The 21,724-nt window shown below is 38.9% G+C and overlaps 1 protein-coding gene across 1 annotated transcript in view; it reads left to right on the top strand.

Annotated features, from left to right (window-relative positions):
- Positions 1 to 20,751, top strand: part of LOC122798354 (serine/threonine-protein kinase OSR1-like) — a 2,305,884-nt gene extending 2,285,133 nt beyond the window's left edge. The window contains exon 18 of the mRNA XM_044067206.1: positions 11,546 to 20,751. Within this exon, the coding sequence (XP_043923141.1) occupies positions 11,546 to 11,620 (75 nt within the window). The 3' untranslated portion in view covers positions 11,621 to 20,751. The remainder of the gene's footprint in view (positions 1 to 11,545) is intronic.
- Positions 20,752 to 21,724: the final 973 nt, after the last annotated feature.

The raw sequence follows: 21,724 nt of genomic DNA, 5'->3' as shown, positions 1-21,724 counted from the left end.
CTCCCATTACAAATTGGATGTGTTGTCCAGAGCCAGATCATCTTTTGGCTCCACAGTGCTTAGGAGTATTTTCCATTGAGCCACCCAGGATGTGTAGGTGCTAGGGACACTGTCCCACAGGTGAAGAATGTAGGTGAGATAGGACTACATAACATCAGTAAGTTATGTACTCACCATAATGTTAGATGTATTTAGTCCATCTCGCTTCACATTCTTCATTACCCTCCCACCGTCCCCCAGGCCTGGAGGATTTGGAGGAACACCATGTCCTTCTCGTATTGCAGAGTCCCTTTGGATAATTTGTTGGACCTCGTTGTTAAGGCTGTGTGTGTGTTTGGGTGATGTATACTATACTTCTGTTGGCAGCAAACTAGATCTGGGGATGTGGAGCAGTGTATTGTGGGATACCATCTTAGCCCAGCCAATTAAAGACTTTCGAGCTAGTAAATAGGCCGAGTCGGAGCCGATATTCGGCTCCGAACCCATAGGTGAAGAATGTGAGGCGAGATGGACTACATACATCTAATGTTATGGTGAGTACATAACTTCACAAAAACGTTCGCTGTTGAGAACCAAATAAGGGTCCAGACCGAGACTGCAGACGAATAGTTGATGTTTAATGTTCCAATAACGTTTGACACACAGATTACGCTTGATATTAACGCTTAACACACAGAAAGTACGTTTTCGAAAATCTTCATCAGAAAGCAAACACCAAGCCTAAGTAACATTACAATTAAATACATCTGTTTAGATAAATGTACCAATGAATTCATAGCAAATGAACATATCAATAATTCAATTAAAAGATTTCAATTAAAAGAACTTAATTAAAAATTAAAACTTTTCAAATATAATCTTCCTTATCCCTTTAACATCAATAATACATAGGTTTATACAAATTAATAAATATATTTGAATATAAAAATCTTTTCCATAAAATAGATATGTAATGTATAGTCTATTTTGTACCCATAAAAATCAGTTAAAACATTTTGTAGGTCATTTTAAACCAATTGTAATCCTATACTACCCTCTAGTGGAAATTTATAGTTTAGCACTCCTTAATTTTAAAACTGGAAGGATAGATATCATATCATTTAAACCGGGGTTTCAATTAGCTTCCAATATAATTTGCCATAATAACTCTCTAATATTCAAGTTTTGTCTCCCACATACCCCCCCTAATTTCTCTGGCCACCGTTTCAATTACGAAAAAAACAAAGGAGGCTTGTGGGCAGGTTAAAGTATGTTTAAAACGTGCATTGTTCGTGTTGTGCTTGTTAATTTTATAATAGTGTTCATATATTCTTAATTTTAGCTTCCTCTCCGTTTTACCAACATAAAAGGATCCACAGATTGAGCAAAGAGCTAGATAAACCACACCATTAGTATTACAATTGGAAAAAGAGTGGCTTTTAGTATACTTATTCCTACTAGGAATATAAATACTAGAACCATTTATAATATGTGAACATTGGGAACATGAACCACATTTAAAAGTCCCCAATGTTTTGGATGTACCTTGAACTCTTGAACCACCCCCAAACTCAAATAACTTCTTAAAGTTAGTATCCCTTCTATAGGTAAATCTTAAAGGTTCACTGAATTTGTTTAAGTTCTGAAATTTGTTTAAAACGTTCCCATTCTCTAGAGACAGTTTGTTTTATATACCCTGAATCACCTGTAAAATCCATAACATATGTTTCATCCCAATCATTAGTAGAAGTATTAGGATTATAACAAGAGTTAGGTCCTTCGTCACAACCCAAAATGGGGGCAAACCTCCCTTTCCTACCTTCAAATACTTCTTTACTAACTTCACAAATCAGATTTTCAGGGTAACATCGGTCTCTAAACATTTGGGTAACTAAGTCACATTCCTTTAAAAATTCAGTATCTTCTGAAGTCATACGACTTATTCTTACTAACTGTCCTTTAAGTATATTCTTTTTTTGAAAGAATGGGTACCCACTACTAAAGTGGAGGTATGAGTTGGAAAAGGTTCCTTTTCTACTAACTTTGGAAGAAAAGGAATGATCTAGTTTAATCAAAGAAATATCTAAGTAAATTAGTTGTTGAGTATCAAAATTTTGAATTTTGGATTTTACCTATCATTTTGATACTCAACAACTGACTTGCTGTGACCTGTTTGCTTCTGCCGTAAACTACAAATGCAGCAGCTACTTTGCCCTAATCCCCCCTCGTGGGGAGTCCCCAAGAGATGCACTTCTTCTTGATTGGCCCCCAGGACTCCTGTATGCCTTTTCCCCCAATTCCACTGATCCCCCAGTTTATGAGGAAAGCCCAGTGGTTGAGAGGCAAAGTGATTTTCATTGCGCCTTACAAGTCTATCTAGTTATCAAGTCTGCTTCCCCTTTCTTTGGCCTCATCTGGTTCACCGCCTGTGGATTCTGGACCTTCTGTCTCGCCCTCAGGGCCTGGTGTATTCCAGTCTTCTAAATCTCAAGGTAACTGCTTGGTTTCTCCAATTACAGTAATTGCCAGGCAGAATAACTTGTCCTCTCCAGTGCAAAAGATACTGCTGGCTTCCCATAAACCATCCACCACTGAGGGTAATGCTGCTCAATGCCAGAAGTCTAAATCTCAAAATGCACGCACTCGAGGCCCTTCTCAGTATGGAGAACATCGATGTCTGTGCTGTAACTGAAACCTGGTTCAAGGCTCCTGAGAGCACCCCGGCACTATTAGGTTTTACCTCATATCATGCTCCGCCCCAAAACCCGGACCACACCACAAAAGGAGGGGGTGTATCCATATTCATAAAGGATACCCACACCTCCAGGTTGGTGGCAACACACGAAGCTTCGGAAACCATCCAGGTGCAACTAACCATAGGCAAAACTGCTCTACAAATTGTATCATGCTACAGGCCACCCTCTCAAACTCAGGAACCCCACACAGCCTTCCTGAAGACACTGGAAGGTATAAATGTATCTCCAAACACCATCATATTGGGTGACTTCAACTACCCGAATATAGACTGGGAACATTACTCAAGCCCTAACTTTCTAGCCCAATGGTTCCTGGAGTTCATAAATTCAAATGCCATGGAACAGCTAGTCACTGTTCCCACGAGAGGAGAAAATATACTAGATCTCATTATCACAAACATGGGGACAAAATGCTCCACACCGAAGTATATCCCTCATTGGTGAGATCTGATCATAAACTAATCTCACTGGAAATCCACATCCCGCCCCACCCCAAACAAAAAGACCACAGTGAAGAACTTCTCTAAAGCAAACTTCACACTACTCAAGACTGGTGTGGTATCCTTCAAGGCCCCTGAGCCAGTGGAAACCACAACCCAAGCTGCGGAAGCCCTTACAAATGCCTTCTATGAACACCTCCAGGACTGCATGGATCAGGCAATCCCAAATAAAACCAAGACTCTTTCCACAAAGGGCAAACGTCCAGTCTGGTGGACCCCAGCCATTAACAAACTTTACAATAAGAGGAGAAAGCTATTACATGATAGAACAAAATCCATAAAAGGGAAGTCACCCCTGATCATTATTAGTAAAAAATACGAGCACTCATAAAATCAACTAAGGCCAATTTTGAGAGAAAAATTGCCATGGATTCAAAGGACAATCATAAGGCCTTTTTCAGCTATGTTAGGAACCTGGGTGGAAACTCCCAGATATGCTCAGAATTAGTCTAAAATGATACAAAAATCACTGAACCCACAGACATTGCCAACATACTGGCAGACAGGTTCAGTGCAAACTTCACCCCCCCAAAGGAGAGATAACTATCCCAGCGGAGTGTAGCCTCCCAGACATCTCAAATGCGCAGGTGAAAGCTGCTCTCTCTAAAGCTAAAAACACAGCATCAATGGGACCGGATGGTGTCCCCGGCTGTGTGCTACACGAGCTAAATGAGGAATTAAACCCGCACATAAGGCAGCTGTTTAATCTCAGCCTTACCACAGGATACGTGCCCAAGGAGTGGCGTACGGCAACTGTGGTCCCACTCCACAAAGGCGGTGCCTCTACAGACCCTGGTAATTACCGCCCCATAAGCTTAACAAGTCTAGTCTGCAAAGCTATGGAGAGGATCATAATGGAGCTCATAAACAAAGATATAGGGGACTTGCAGACATTGGACCCGACCCAGTTTGGCTTCATCAAGGGAAGATCATGCCTTTTGAACTTGGTCGACTTCTGCAAAACAGTCACCAAGGCCATTGATGAGGGAAAGGCAGTCCATACAGCCTACCCTGACCTTGCAAAGGCTTTCGACACAATACCCCACTCGGGTATTGTAGAAAAACTTACCAGCTTAAATGTAAACCCATATGTCACAAGATGGGTTGCAAACTGGCTTAAGGGTAGAACCCACAGGGTTAGAGTTGCTGGCGCTATGTCACACTCCAAGCCGGTCACAAGTGGTGTCCCACAGGGCTCGGTCCTTGGCCCCCTATTGTTCGGCATCTACTTCTCAGAAGTACAGGCCAACATGGGAGGACTTTGGCTGACAAAGTTTGCAGACGACTGCAAACTGGGCGCCATAGTGGAAAGTGCATCAGACACGGATATCCTTCAGAAGGGACTCATGAAAACAGATAGCTGGTGCAAGAGCCATGGCCTGAAGTTAAACGCCAAAAATGTATAGTCATACCCTTCGGGAAAAACAAGGTAACCCCAAGCTACCATATAGGTGGCAATCCACTAAGCACAGAAGAGGTTATCAGGGACCTGGGGACCCAGGTTGACAGTGGCCTTTCTTTTGACACTCACATTGCTAAAGTGGTTAGAAAGACCTCCTACATTGCCCACCTGATCATGAAGGGATTCACATCCAGATCTAGTGAGGTCATTGTTCCCCTGTACTCTTCACTTATCAGACCAATGATCGAGTACAATGCCCCATTCGGGATGTATCTCACCGACATCTGCAGCAATTGGAGAGACCCCAAAAGTTCCTCACCAAAAGGATAAAGGGACTCCAAAATCTGTCATATGCTGCCAGATTGAAGAAACTCCAGCTCTGTTCAGTCACATACCGTCTACTCAGAGGTGACATGTGCCTGACATACAAGGCCATGTCCAACCCGGAATTAATGGACATGCTCCACCTCAGAAAATCCAAATCCACCAAAACCACTAGAGCAAGCGACTTAAACCTTAGCACGGATATAAATAGGAAGTGCTGGAGGTATAGATTTATCACTCAGAGACTCCCTATGCTGTGGAATAGAGTCCCGGTCCATGTGAGGCAGAGCACCTCGCTGGCTCTGTTCAAGAGAAATCTTGACCTGTGGATGGGAGATCGTAGGTTTACCCCGGGAATCATCTCTGTGTCACTGCTGGACAGAGGCACAACAAACTAATGGGCACAGTATTTTTTCATATAAGGGGTGGCGTAAGCCACAAAAATTTGGGCTAGGCTTATAAACCTATGAACCAGAAAGCTTTATCTAAACAAATTAATATTTTCAGTTTGGGCATGGCAAACTGCATAGACCTTTTCTCAGCATCACTTGATAAGGTCCTCGAATTTTTAGCTACCTTATTTGAAATGGAGGCCTCTACATCTAAAATTAAGGTTCATCTGGCTGCCATTTAAAATTTTCATGACCGGTTTGATGACCATTCCTTGATGTCTCGTCTATGCAAAATTTTTCTTAAAGGCACTCTGCATTTAATACACCCTTTCAAAGACCCTGTAGCTCCATGGGATTTGACCTTAGTCTTATAATGTCTAGTTTGACAACTCTTTGAGCCAGCAGCTACTTGTGACCTCAAGTTTTTATCTTGGGAAGACCCTATTCCTAGTAGCTGTCATGTCTGCTAGGAGACTTAGAGTTACAGGCTTTGTGTGTGAACTATCCCTATATCATTTTTCACAAAGAAAGAGTATCACTTAGAACCAATCCCTCCTTTCTTCCCAAAGTCGTATCAGAGTCTAATATCAACCAGTCCATAGACTGAACTGTCTCCTCCCAAATGTTACAAAGGAGAGAGTACTTTTTATACTTGTTGGATGTCCACAGGCAATTACGTTTTTACTTGGACAGAACAAAATCTTCTAGAAAATCAGACCAACTGTTTCTATCATTTTCAGGACACAGATTAGGCAAACCAGTATCAAAGGTCACCTTGTCAAAATGGCTGAGACTGCATTACCTGTATATACAACCAAAATAAACTCAAACTGTCAACTATAGTTAGAGCTCATTCTACTAGATCTGTTTCCACTTCAGCGGCCTTCCATTCCAGGGCTTCTATGGAAGACATGTGCAGCTGCCACTTGGGCTACTGCACATACCTTTATTACTCATTACAGTTTAGACATTGTCTCCAGGGTAAGAGCATCCTTTGGCTCTATGGTGCTCAGGAATATCCTTCCTTAGGGCTGCCCAGGATCTGAAGTAGCTAGGGACTCTTTCCCATCAGTCAAGAATGAATGAAGATTGACAACATCAGATAAAGAAGTTATGTTCTTACCATAACGTTCCATCTGTGTTTGTTGATCTTCATTCATTCTTGACATCCCACCCTCCTGCCCCCTCCAAAAGACTATGGGAGGTTCGGACCTAGTCCTGGGATATTATAGGGTTATACCTTAGATGGGGCTTCTGTATTTTCTTTACTAGGCAAGCTCGATCTGAGGTAATGGGAAGAAAGGCATTCTGGGTACATCTTTAGCCCAATAGTTTTTGGCTAGCACGAGCTATGTATAACTGCCAACCCATCAGTCAAGAATGAATGAAGATCGACAACACAGATGGAAAGTTATGGTAAGAACATAACTTTTTATTTATTTATTATTTTTTAAATTGATCTCGTTTCCCTTTGAACCTGCCTTTCAGGCTGTTTTGAGATTCATCACTTTAAAAACTGTTTTACTTCTTGCTCTAACGTCAGCAAGGTGAGTCACTGAGCTCCAGGCTCTCACGGTGTACAGACCTTATCTGATTTTCCACAACGATGGGGTTGTTCTACGCATTAATCCTTCTTTCATGTCAAAAGTTGTTTCTGAATTTACCCTGAATCAAGCCACCAATCTCCCAATTTTAATTCCAGAACCTAAAAACAAGGGAGAGAAGATACTACATACCTTGGGTGTGCACAGGCTCAGTTACTACTTTGACAGAACTAAGCCTTTCATGAAAGCTGCACAGCTGTTTATTTCCTATTCTGAGGTTAAGAATGGTCAACTTGTTTCTAAGTAAACAGTTGCTCTTTGGTCGTCCTCTGCTATTGTTTTTGTTACTCCTACCATGGTAAATCTATTCCAGGCAACATTAAGGCACATTCCTCCAGAGTCTTATACTCTTCAGTGGCGTTTTGGAAAGGAGTAGACTTGAAGCATTCTAGAGGCAGCAGCTTGGTCCTCTGATCATGGCTTTATAAAGCATCACAAACTAGATTCTTAAGTTCCAGATAAGGCTTTGTGAGGACCATTCTTCAGAGGCTCCAGGATCCTTACCTTTCCTCTTCCTAGGTAGGGTAAGCTTTTGAGAATCTACCCATGTGCCACTGAGGCAGTGTGAATGACGAACATAGTATGGTTACTTAAATCCTAGTTGTCTGTAGCAGTAGATGTTTTAATTTCACACTGCCTCAGTGGCAGTATCCAATCTTACTGTGTTGTTGTTTTGTGTTTTATGTCTGCAAAACGGTTGTTTTCAGGCAATTCTGGCTTCTTGACTTTTTTGCTTTGTCCTACTTAACACTGAAAGCCTGAATAACTGATTTTCTGTGATGGGTGGGGCTTGGACATTCACCTGTCACAGAGAGTCAGAGGAGAGGATTATGAGGTGTGGAAAGCTGCCAGTGAAGGTGTTTTTGCAGGCACAGAACCACTATGCAACAGAAACATGTAGAATTTGATTATCTACTGTTACAGATAGGTAGGACTTATGCAGCTATACTTTGACTAAGCAATCACCTTTTAACCCCACACCTCCCGTAACTTCATGTGCTGTTCTTAATCTGCATTAATGACTTGACTTTTCTGAAAAATGTGCGCTAAAACATTGGTAGCATCCATTGCTTTCCTGCAGCATCCCCGTACATAGAGGAATGTGCCTTATTCATTCTTCTTAGAAGAACTGTTTTAGTTGAATGTTTAGGACCCTTCTTGATGAGTCCTTGGTTGAGTGTATTGTTTCAGCCTATCATATGTCATATTTTTTTCTGTTAAATGTCATATTCAAGGATGTCTAAAAACCTTTACCATTATATATCTGATATAATCTACTGTCTACATCAAAAGGTGTGTCCCCAGAACCACTCAATTCTGTTTTGGTTACTCTGTTTGAATCTTAGTCTTCATTGTTCTCAGTCAAGTCCTACATTTGCATGGCTGACCTTCAGTAGAAGTGTCTTGGTGCTGTCGTATTGCAAGCCAAGATACATCCTACCATTGTGTGCTTTGTGTCTCTGGAAAGAGTATGACACTGACAACTGCAAGGGATTCAGTGCTGCTGCTAAAACATGAAGGAAGTAATATAATTTGTCCGACGACTTCTCCATAAACATGGCTTTTTAAAACGTTTTTATGTAAGGGCAAGCTGGAGTTCCCCTTCAGAGCCTCAGACATAAACCAGAGTATTAAGTCAGGGGCAAACACTTTGAGGATCAGATTGAGGCCATGCCCTCCTAGAGTTAAGTCCAGTGTTCAACAACCCCCATTTGGTGCTGGTGGTGATTTCCAGCTCTATTAGTAAGGACATGAGATACAACCAGTTCTCCACTTTAGTAGATAATGAGGGGAATAGTGGACAATGAGGGGAATGGGTAAGGCATATCCCAGCTGTCTTGGGGAGTGTATCCCATGGTCTTTACACCATACTGATGATTGGCTGAAGCCCTTTACTGACCAGCCTGATACCATTGAGGCGTTCCTCATTGATCCATGGCAAATGGGACTGAGGAGCACTACTAACCCCCCCCCCCCCCCGATACCACTGAGGAGTTTCTCATTGATCCATGGCAAATGGGACTGAGGAACACTACTACCCCCCACACGCACACACCCTTTGCATCCCTAGTAAGACTGACTGGCCAAGGTAAAGGACATTTCTTTAGGTTATTCCATATTAGCGACTGCATCTCAGTGGCTAGACATCCAATAGTTTCTTTCTGAAGATGCTTGAATAGTATCTCATTTTGTAAGAGTTTCAGCTTAATATGAAACCCATTTCCAGACTACTTAAGTCCTGCCCCTAACTCATGGTGCTACTCATTTCCTTGATTCTCAGAGGTGATCAGTTGTATTGCCTTGACATGATACTGTGTGTGCTTACTCCATTAGTAGCATACTTAAGTTTTCAGAATGTCCAGATGTTTGCCTCATATTTTTGGTTTGTTCCACATAAAATCTGTTTTTCTGCAAATTATTGAGGATCAAAGTCACTAAGTGACAAGTATTTGAGTTTCAGACTTCATATCTGTCAGAAAATGTTTTGTATAGACATGTATTTTCTAACAACTTTCTATGTTTATAAGAGCAACGTTTCAAATATGACCCTTATTTTGGACTTTTTCTCCCCATTAATTTTGGCTTTGTCCAGAATTTGTACTGTAAGAAGCTGATAGCAGATTCCTGTAATGAGTTGTAGGGTGCCAAGGCCTCTGTATCTGAAGTAAACAAGGACAGCATCTTCAGCCATCTGTCCAGTTCTCCTCCAGCAGACACCTTTTTTGGAGAGACCCTTAGTAATGTGAAGAATAACTTGGCCTTCACATATACCTGACAGCATTTCATTGGCCAGTGGAACACAAAAGACGAAACCTGGGGGCGAGGGGAAGGGGACAAGAAATGAAAGGGAGCAGGTCCTACTTGTGAGCAATACCTGGGGTACAGAGGGTCAGCAGAAAGGTGTGTTATTTACAGACAGTAATGAATATTTTCCACAAAAATATTCAATATTTTGTGTTAGGAAAGCAATTTAGACGTGGATGCAACGTTTTCTTACTAGCATAGTACAGTGGATGCAGAACCTTAACAGTTAAAGACAAAAAAGGTAGAGCAAAAGCTATGAATATAGGAATTAGTAAAATGCACATTAACCTGTTCTAGTAGGCAACCACAGCCCCCCATGTGGCATGTCAGACTTGTGTGTGTGAAAAGTAGCATATACAGACAAAAGCATTGCACTTATTAGCAGCTCTTGTTGATTGTTGTGAAACTATGCAAGGGTTTGAGAAGCTGCTACTTTATCCATTCTTTCTTGTAAATGGACGACAGTCCGAAGCTTAGACTATTGGAATCTAGCTGCACATTTGTTGCTTCTCTGTGTTTTGTGGTGTGTAAAATGCAAGCAGATAAAAGGAAAATAATTGTTCCCGTCTTTAAAGAAAACAGCTGGTAACTATTGAGTTGAACAAAGACAACAGAAAGCAGATATTTGAAACTATAGAGTGCCATAGAAAGTCAGCCATCAATGAAATAGTAAATATTAAAAAATACAGGCATTTTAACACTAATGCAACCCTTCAGTCTCAGAATCTTTAGAGGATTTGTAACACATTTCTGGGAATGAAGAGATGAGTTTTAACTTGGTAATGGTAACAACTGATAGGCTTGTGTGGTACAGAAAGGGCCTTGTTCAGTCAGGAAGAAGGTTTACAGATAGGGAATCACTGTCCTCTACATTGTATACAGGGAAATCCTGACCTGTGTGTGCTGAGTAAAGGTGTGCATTGCTACCAGTGAATGTTCACCCTAAGTTTGCAGTAGGATGCTTGTTGCTGTTCTATTTTTAGATCTTTGAACAATGCATCTGAGCCACTGATCTGCCATTCTTCCCTTCAGGCATCTCAAGAGTGCTTCTTTGTGTTGTACTAACATCCAGATTCTGTGAGTAGCTGGCTGCTTCCCATGAATGCCATGTCTTATTGTACATCCTCTGGTGATACTGATGTTTGTCTTCGTCTCCTTGAAATGGAGGAAAATAATAAGATGGTTTTCTTTAATATCAGTAGAATGAGTTTAGATTTATATTTTAAAATACATTTTTACTTGGGTGCAACAGGGTGTTTCTAGGATTTCAGAGGTTAGGTGACATATTTAATATGTAATTGGTGGTTTAACTGTTCTGAATTCAGACTGGGTAGAAAGAATGAGTATATTTTTGGCATACCTCTTGACTGTCCAAAAGTTTGCAGAATGTCCAGATTTTTGCCAAATATTTTTGGTCTGCTCATCATAAAATGCTTTTTATTGCAAGTCATTGAGTATTGAGTCACATTTTCCCCCATTTCCTTCAGAAAATGCATGCTAATAGAAAAAGTTGTTCTAGGAACTTTTTATAAGCAATATTTAAAGTTTTTTTCTTGATTTTGGTCCTTTGGCCCAGTTAGTTTTGGCTTTGTCTAGAATTCTTGTGCTAAGAAGTTGAGTTTGGTATAACTGAGAAAAGGTTTTCATCTTTTTAATGGCAATAATGTCATTAAAGAATGCTATTAAGTAACAGTGGTTAGACTGACCAATGTAAGTAGATATATGTATGTTTTTACTTTTGTTTTGATTACATGTTTTAACTTTTTTGTATTTGTTTTCCTAGGCTTCTGGTGTTGAAGGTACTGATATCCCTGATGATGTTAAACTTATAGGATTTGCACAGCTCAGCATCAGCTAATTAATTAACTGCAAGCAATTTACATTGAAGATATCCACTTGTGCATATTTCAGTGACTTCAGCTGGCCTAAAGAAACCACTGCTGCCAAAGAATTGAACTGTAACCCCCATAGGAGCTTTGTTTTATAACTAGAGTTACATAGTGTTGTAATCCAGCTTATAGGAATCGCACGAAGTTTACAGAAAATATAAGCAACAGCTGAGCATCCACAAAGGCTTGAATCAGTTTTTAATAACTTGTGGAGTTGAGTGTTTATGAACCTGCTGTATTGCTAGTTTATTGTTGCCTTATTTAACAGTGCTACTAAATATGAAGACGGGAGCAGCACTACCACTGCCACCATGATGCCACAGTGGAGCAGACTGTGTGGTTTCCTTAGCTCATGTTGACCTGAAGGACGGACTGTTGTACCAGGCTTGTCAAACTGTGGTCTGCATGGTTTTACCATTGTCTTAGGATTATGGACTTTAACTGGAAATCTTCCATATATGGTTGTTATATTTTTCTCTCTAATGCTGGTAGTGATTCATCTACTCTATTCTTGTTTTTTTCTGGAAGAAAAAGTAACAGATATGTTGTAATAAAACAAAATCCAGTAGCCAGACAAAGAATATTAGCATACATTTTAAAATGTGTTTTCTTTGTATTAAAACAGAGTAGGTAACACTGCAGAAACAGTAATGCAGTTCCTAATTGTTTCCAGCAGTGTTAATAAATTTCAGTGAGTCTGAACAAGGTCAAACACTAGCCACAGCAGCTGGTATGTTTTATCACCTTGAAGAGTAACATATGATCTCTGCTTCATTATCAGCTGAACCATTTCCCATTTTTGAATATGTAACTTAACTCGTGTCTGTGTATCCACTGCATCTCTACATGTTTTTTATGTTTAGCTTTTCTTAACCAGAGCAGTGTTCTGGCTATGTTGATTCTGTTTCAAGCTGTACTAAAATCGTGATGTGACATGTACAGTTGGTAAACATTACTGGCAGTGTGATAGTGAGTTGATGTAGCGGCAACAGAAGTCTGGAGTGCATTACATATTGACAGTGAGCATAGCTGAATGTTGAGCAGGAGCCCTTTTACTTGGAAGGAATACAGAACCAACCCTGAACCACTATTATGTGATAACTTGCGTAGTCAGTGAGCTCGGAAGCAGAAGACACTCCTTAATACCTTAGCATGATCTTTAAATGTGCTAGTTTTTGGGCAGCTGGAAGAGCAGGTGAGGTACTTGAGTGGCTGTAGTGACTGCCTTCTTGTTATTGATGACTTAAGAATGATTAAGTGCTCTATAGTTTGTGCTGAAGCGGTGTATTATGCTGTCACTGTTCTGTCTGTTTTAGTGGTCTTCAAGAAGTAAGTTGTGTTAAAGTGGGTGATTCTGCCCAGTGTTCTGTAGACTACAAAATCTGCCTTTAAATCAGAGCCAGCCATACCACAGAGCGGCCATGTAAGGTGGGGAAGAGTATATGTGTGTGTGGGCAAGGATGGCATGAGAACAGTTGCAGCTGACTGGTAGCACAGATTGCCGATATTGTGTCCATGTGCTGTATTTCAGATCTTTGTAAAGTTGTCTTTATTTACTGCAGCATATTATTAACTAGTCGGTAACCATTGTTGCAGAATTAGCTGCATTTTATGGCACTTCAGGAAAATCTCTGCATGCAAACTGCACCATGATCAGACTGTCCATGCAGTTAGCACCATCTATTTCAGGAATTGAAGAATGCAGCTTTATCACTTATTAGCTCTGAAGATTTCAAATGTAGGGATGTAGTCAACACAGATAAAACTAGGAGATTATAATAACCTGAATTAATGCTTCACAGATTTTGGTGTATGTACAGAATGTGTAGGAACTCAAATACAAAATTTGAATTGTCTAGTATGGTCTTCCCATTAACACCGATTATCAATTGCATTGTGCCATAGTAGTCAAGATAAGTTAACTTGGATAGTGGTTATGGTGTTTGGACTGAATTGTGATGCATAGCTGTAAGTATGTGCATAGTACACACGGATTTGCTATGAAGAAAACTGTTCATAAATGATGCAGCAGGTGAATCCAGAAGCAGTATTTCTTGAGGATTGAATGCTTTTTAGCTAGTAACATTCAAATATGTTATAAAAACAGGAATAATAAAACTCAAGACTTTGGTTGTCTGACAGCCTAGTCAGTAGTAGAAAGTTAACCAAACAGATCATGCCTGGCAGTGAAAGTGAAAATGCAGTTTTAGGAAGTTAACGTCAATAACCAGTTATACCATTCTTTCCATTACTTATATGACCCTGTTTGCTCCTGTGTTACCTCTTGCTCATAACTACAGATTTACCTAAATGTTTTTTGTTTTTCTTCTACTTACCTGTGTAGCAGGTGGAGAGGAAGGTTAAGTGTAGCTCCCAGTTTTCATATGCAACAACATTCTTAAAAAGGTAGTAAGGGAATAATCATTAAGTACGGACTCTTACTACCCAAACACATCCTAATTCAAAGTTGAAGGGGCTTGTATAATTTAACTTGTACTATAGTTTTGCTTTTGCTATTTTCATATTTTATATATATTTAGTTTTCTGAGAGCACTGAAACCTTTCAAAATGATTAACCGTGGTTTGTAAACATAATGTTTTGGGAAATTTAATTTTTTTTCTGAGAATCTGAGCCATCTTGCCTGTTAGTACTAAGGACCCATAGTCTGCTTTTTTTTTTTTCTTGACTGTATCTGATAGTCCACACTTTGGTCAGCTTCACTTCTATTACAATAAATTTATTTACAGCAGCACCAAGAAAATAATACATGTAACTTTGAGAGGTTATGCAAGTAATTTCTTTAACTTTTGATTCCAAATTATTAATGCTTAGCAAAATGTTTGTGTAGCTTTTTATAATAAGATGTGTGGTGGATATGCTTTCATTCACCTTTCTATCCATATTAGAAGATTGGGAATCGTAGTCCCTGCTTGCTGTTTGTATCCTGTTCTCAGTATCTTTCTAGGAATTAATGATACCTGAATATAACAACTCCTGTGGGGGATATACGATGGTGTTACAGGACAGGCTTCTTTTACTCCCACCAGTGTCCAACAGGCTTTCATCCTTGCTTCTGGATGATGTTCTTTTGCAGGGGAGAAGTTGTAAATTTATTCCACATTTTTGCCCACTAATATTCTGAATTTGTTGGTGATGGAAGCTAGGACATGCTTTGTTACTACCTGCAAAACCGTCCTGGTGGGTATGAGAAATAACACTATTACCACATTCCCCTAGACTTAAAATAAATCCACCCCTTCCATAAACTCTCTCACAACAAACTGGCCGTTATGCCTGTTTCTTGACTGCCCTGTTTTCTTCTCTTTTTCTTTACTGTTTAGCATGTCAAGTCATTTTTCAGTCATAAGCTAAATGGGCTGGCAGCTGGGGTGGGAACAGAATTCCATTCTGGTGTTTCAGTACACTAAAGCAGCAATTAACAAAACAAGACCTACCAAGGTTTTCAGCTTTGGTTGCAATAAAAAAAAAAAAAAGATGGCATAAAATTCTAAATTCCATTATGTCATTGTGGCTAGCGATCCCTTTTAATTACTGTGCAAATAAAACTTTCAGTATTAAGTGCACATATTGCAGTCAGTAGTGCAGGTCCTTACATGCTAGCTTAAATATGTTATATTGAATGTTATAAGCATAACTTGCAGTTCTGTGTTAGGCTTATTGCAGCAAAAAGTCATAAAATGAATGAGCATTATCTGCTGGTGGACAACCAGATGCCTGGGCTTAATCATTTTAGTAGACATATTTCTCAAAGGTGTGTGATGTCCACTTCTGATGTGGCCATGCCTTGCAATAAGAAATTGTAAAAGGTGCCCTTAGTTCTTTTTGCCATATGCCAGTGGTTGCTTCACTGTGCCTCATTAGTGTGGTTATTCTTGGCCTTTTGGTCATGTACTGTGCCAAGTACTAATTATTTCTTATGTATCATAATTACGAAGGATTGTAGCTTTTTTACTAAATTTAGTAATTTCTCCGAGACTGTAGACAAATCACTAACAAGTACTATTGTGACATCAGATTCAATTTAAATATTACCATTTGCAGTTTTTATTTGCCTGGAGAAGGATTGTAATGGTTCTAACTGCCAGCACTGTGGTAATTTTAACAAAGAAAACTTTGTCTAGAAAAAACGCAGCTCTGTAGACATTTTAGGTTATTTCGGATTGTGTGTTCTTATCCCTCCATTTGCAAATATTTCTCTTTACTCTTATTCTGTTAAAGAATGTTCTGATGTAAAACTTCTAAAAATGTAAGAGAAAACAAATAAGAAAAGAGTGGCTGCATGATGCAGTGTGATAAAGCTTTAACTACAACTCAGACAATAGAGATTGACTAGTGCCAGTGACCCAATCAATAGAAGTACCAGCTGGGGAATGTGGACGTGAGCAGCTAATATCTGTACCTCCATCTCTGGAGGTGACTGGTATCCTGACCCACTGTTGTAGCATGTAACAGTAAGGGTTGAAATGCTGCGCCCACCTTCTAGTACATTTCCATGCTGTAGCCAGATTCAAAGTATGCATAGAAGTGCAAGTCACTGGGCCAGTATGCACACTTGTCTGTTATAAGGGTACTGGGGTTTAAGTAATCATACCTTGAGTCACCTTAGGTATACCACTTGACCTTTGAAAACCTGTGTAACATTCTGTCCTGCATACCAGATTCTCAGTTACCATCCTCATAGAAACCAACTAGATACTGGAAGGATCAGGATTAATATGAAGCTCTACAAGACCTTATTGGCTCAATTGGCTATTATCAACTTTGATGCATCAACTCAAAAGATGTGGTGCCCAGTACCTTACCAAATAGATAAAGAAGGTGAAATCTGTAGGTACTTTTTTGTATTGTTGTACTAACCAGGTAGTCGGGCTATCCACAGTTGTTCACACACTTGCACATACAGTCAAAACACTCCAAAAGTCATAAGTCTGAGTTCACTAGTGTATAGTTAAAACATCTTTGAAGCAATGTCATGTATGTAGTGAGAAAAGTTACACTCAGTGGGTTTCCTTCAAAGAAATAGTGTAAGGAAACAGTTGGAAGCAGCCTTATAAATACACACTCCAGAACAAGCAGTTTATGTGAATCAACTTTAGGTGCCATTTTGACATAAAAGCACATCCGCACATTTTTTCTTAAGAGCATATATATATATATATATATATATATATATATATATATATATATATATGTAAGCCGTCAACTATTTAAACAGAGGTGACAGGGCATTGGCATATTTTGGGCTTCCTTTAGCATAAAATTATTCTAAAAGTAGTGCAAAATAAGTATTTGAGTTAGCCAGCATGTCTCTAGCAGTTGCGTTTGAATATGATTTTAAAACCGTGTAAGAAACTTCTCTGTGTGGAATATTTTCAGTCCATATATCTCTAGTTAATCACTGTATATTAATCAGATCAGACAAAAGTAGTAGAAGAAGCGAACTTAAACTCGTCTTAAGTAAAAAAAATAAATATATATATATAATTGTACAGAATAAGTTCGCTACTACTTCTTTTGTCTGTTCTGATTACTATACAGTGATTAACTAGAGATATATGGACTGAAAATCTTCCACGCAGAGAAGTTTCTTGCACTGTTTTGTTTTTGGGCCCACTACACATGTTTAGTGGGTTGTTTTGAGACTTCGGGGATACCACGGAGATTACTTGTTTTTTTTTTTTTTTTTAAATATGATTTTAAGATGCTTGTCAAAGGAAGGCATTGCTAGGGAAGACTTGCCATAAATGGATGTTTGCATGGTGAGTAAACCCACAGGTCACAATTTACTGTACAAATTACTTTCCCTTTCAGTATCTACTGTTAGGATGAAATAGGATAAACGTTTCGTAGGACTTTCTTTTTTTATTTTTATTTGGTTTTAAAATAAAGCAATTATAAAACAAACAACTATTTGCATAGGTTCACAACTGATCAGTACATCAAAGTTCTACATCAACAATTAATACTTCTTTTCAAGGAAGTCTTTAAGTTTAAGCCACATATGAATGTAATATTAGAAGTACTCATCTTTGTAGTCTGCAGTTCACTACTGCAAACAATTTTTGCCATACTAAAATTCAATACTAGAGGGGATTAACTTTACTTTTCCAATTTTTAATAATTACTTTTCTGGATATAGCAAGACTAGACCCAAGGGGAGGCACCTGGGTTTTTGGAATTCTCAAATTGGAGAACATTCCTTTTTTTGACATTCTGGAATAAAGCACCTCAGCTGACTACAGGTGAAATTACTTAAAAGTAACATGGTTCTAAGATGGAATGCAATGAATGAAGAAGCCATTTATAGCATGCTAGGGTGCATAATTTAGAAACCAACAAACCTTAATGGTATGAAAATGTGTTTCTATAGGGGAAGGGTGTGTGTGTGTGTGTGTGTGTATATAGATACATGCCTACATCTGTACAGACACACACACACCAAATTGCATTTTGGTTAACTAACTTCACATTGATTGCAACACAAGCGATAAAAATAATTGCGTGCACATAACCAGTTGCACAGTTCACACATGCCCTCCCACACTTGGACATTCAGTCAAAACACTGAATTGCACACACACCATTTTATTACCCTAGACCCCCCACACACACACACATGCATATTTTTTCACTCGCGCACCTCATACACAAACACACTACAGAATAGGCACACTAACACAATGAACCCTCATGTTGTGGACTGTGCATAGCCAACCCTGCTACTTTATATATACTTACTCGGAGATTGCACATCAGCAAGGAAAGGGCATGTTCTCTATCCCTATTGTACTCTGATCTTACAAGTATAAAAAATACCAACTTTTCAATTGGCTGTACAACATTTACAACATTATTAGCAAATCTTCCACTTGAGGGATCAGGACATAGCTGGAAACTTTATTAGCTGTGTCTTTGATCCATTAAATGGGATCCGTCTATATATTTAGAGAGAGAGAGGCAGTGAGATATTTAGTTATGTGTAAACAAAACAAGATTTGTTATATATGGAGTTGCCTATAGTAATCACATGAATCTGTTTCATTCTTAAGTTTCCTTGCAGAAACTTAATGTGCATGCAAATGTCTAGCTGTATGTGCTACAACTGGAGTGTAAATATAGGGATTATACTTTATCTTGAATGAAATAAATGATAAAAAAAATCTGGGTCCATGTTCACAAATGTGAAAGATTTGTAGACTGGCAAATGTGGTTTCTCAGATTAATGAAAGATAGTTGTGTAGTAGTGTTTATAAATATGAAGTGTTACCGATATGCACAGGTATGTTTTACTAAGTGGTGTTCATTTTTATTGCAGTTTTAAATCAGGTGTAGAATATAAGGCATACATTATGCACGATTATGTAGTTTATAGGACATTTGGGTAACTGTGGTGCTTATACAAAGGTAATTAGTGTTAGCCTGGAGAGAGAGATTTTTAAATAAAATGTAACATATTTATTGACTTCACTCCTTTTCTCTTGCCAAAAGATGTACATTGTGTAAACTTTTATTGGAAAAGGGACTATTTTGATTGCATGGTTTCCTAGATATGTCACTAGAGAGGAAATAACTCATTGTTGCCATATGCAATAATTTGCTAAGAATTAGACAGGCTGACTTGTTTGCCTGTGTGTATTGGGAAACATTTGAATCAGTTATATCATTAAAACAGCTGTTTCTGAGCAGTCTACCCATCAATTATGCTGTGAAGAACTGTATGTTTTCTTGTGTCAGGGGAATTTTACTACATATTTCCACACATTTTCTTTCTTTTACTACATTTTAGATATTCTTTGTTGATATTACCCTTCTATTGGTTGGACTGTCTGTGTGGTCCCTCTCAGTGGTAATTTTGAATTTGCTTCCGAGTAGAAAATACGTTTGAAATGACTGCATGTTGCTTCTTGTGAAACTCATTGTGTGGATAGGAAGCAGCATTTCCCAGGTAGCTACTGTTAAATTGTGCAGGAATTTGAACATCATTAATATGAGCTGTGGTGTGCCAGTAACTGGGTACTGCAGTTCAAATAAGTGAAATAAAAAAGCCGTAGCAGTTGAAGCTTTTCCGAGTAGTACCAAATTATGTGGATAGTGGATTTTGGCATAAAGAAAATATTTAAAAAAAAAATTCCAACATTAGTGTTCTTAGGAAATAAAATTGTTCAAATTTGGTACAACACTTAGTAAGAAGTGTACCTTCTATTTTGTCGCCCAGACAGAAACTGCCATAATAGATGCATTCTCATTTTCTACGCAAATAGGAAAGTACCTTTAGTTATTTTTTCTTCTTGGCCTTATACCTCACCATCAAGGCCTTTCACCCCATCCAGTTGACCTGTTTTTTTTTCCCTCCTGGGCCAAGAGTCAAAGTGGTGCCATAATGCGTCATGGAGTTGAGAGAATTTGTTTAAGTCGTACTCCTCACATATGCCTAATTAAGAGCTGTTAGGTTTAGGCATGAAATGTGCATAGCTCAGGGCTGTCATTGGCTTCTCCAAGAGATAGCCTGCATATGTCTCCATTAGTCTTAGAGTGAATGACTCAATAGGTTTTGTGACCTCCACAGAGGAACTAATATGGAATGGCAGTCCCCAAATGTGTGCCCCACCTTCACCAAGAGAGGCAAATACGCATAGCCCCATCAGTCCTGTCCCACTCATAGTCCTCTCCTTCACTAAAGGGCTGCTAATCAAACTTTTGTCATTTGGGTCATAGTCTGGGTTGTATCCCATTACCCAGTGGATCAAATGCATTTAGTTATTTCATTAGAAATGTATGCATAGTAAGTGAAACATTGAGAGCTGAGTGCCATAACTTTCATTGAAAGTGACCTTTTATTTCCCAGTTTACATTAATCCAAGTCTCACAGATAGCTGCAAAGAGTTTAGACACAAAGCAAAACAAAAGGATTGCATAAGTCTTCGTTATGCAAGTTGTATAAGATTGTGGAGAATGTGTACATTTGTTCTCGTCTTTAATTTTTCTCTAGGTAGTGGTGAATATTGGAATAGACTGTGTCATTGTGAATGGTCAGAATAGCAGATGGAACTGCACAAAACACACTTTTTGTTTTGTTTTGTAAAAAAAAAAAAAAAAAAAAAAAAAGGACATTTCATAATGAAAATTGAGATTTTGTTAGAGAAAGCATACGCTTAACCATTGCAAAAGTTTTTTTAAGCAAAGTACAACTGTAGAATTTTAGATATGCTGAGCAGGCATCCATCTTCAGTAATCTCCTGGGCTTGGCCACAGACTTTAGGGATTGCTCAAAAGATAAAACTTTCCCCAGCAGCTGGGACACATGCCCTGCCCTCAATCCCATTCTACAAATCGAAGTTTTCTCTCCATTTCATTCTTGCTGCATAAAAGCATTGATTTGTAAAGGAAGTGACCCCAGGTTGCTTTGAATTTTTTTGAATGAAACTGAGAGTGATACTCTTGGGTAGCTTTTTTCTCATATTCATTTATTTGTTTTTCTGTCAAGAGAACACATCTTTTGCTTCCCTCTTTGGAAATTGTTTTAATTTCCTCAGTGCAAGGCTTTTGCTGAAACTTTTCTAGACTGCAAAAGAGCACTTTTTTTTCCCTGCGTCTCTTTGGCAAGTCTGTCCCATCTAATGCTGGACAATAAGTGCCTATTTTTGTTCTTAGCAGGATGCACTTGCATTTAATTTAACACTCTAAAACATTGATTTAATAACATCATAAGGAGCTTTCTCTTGTTAGCCAAGAAACTGTCTTTCAGAAAGATAATTTGCTTTCTGCTGTATAGCATCATAGTTCTTAAAGCAAGTCAATGTACTGCAAAAAGCCCAAGGACTTTTAAAAGCCAGTCAAAAAAATCTTGACTATCAAGGATAGCATGAGTAAATCCAGACATAGTAGTTCATGTGTCAAAAAAGACGGGGCACGTTTTACAACCTCTTCTAGAGTATGCATTTTGTTAAAAAACTTCCAAACATGTAATATATTAGAGGCAGCCATGCACAGGCCTTCTACTTTGCATTACCGTATATATCCAAGGTAGACCTGCACTGTGGTCATATATGGG

The sequence above is a fragment of the Protopterus annectens genome, chromosome 3.part1, assembly GCF_019279795.1.
Source record: "Protopterus annectens isolate FY-2018-M chromosome 3.part1, PAN1.0, whole genome shotgun sequence".
NCBI classification, from domain to species: Eukaryota; Metazoa; Chordata; order Ceratodontiformes; family Protopteridae; genus Protopterus; species Protopterus annectens.
The sequence above is the reverse complement of the archived record's forward strand: the minus strand, read 5'-3'. Positions and strand labels throughout refer to the sequence as shown.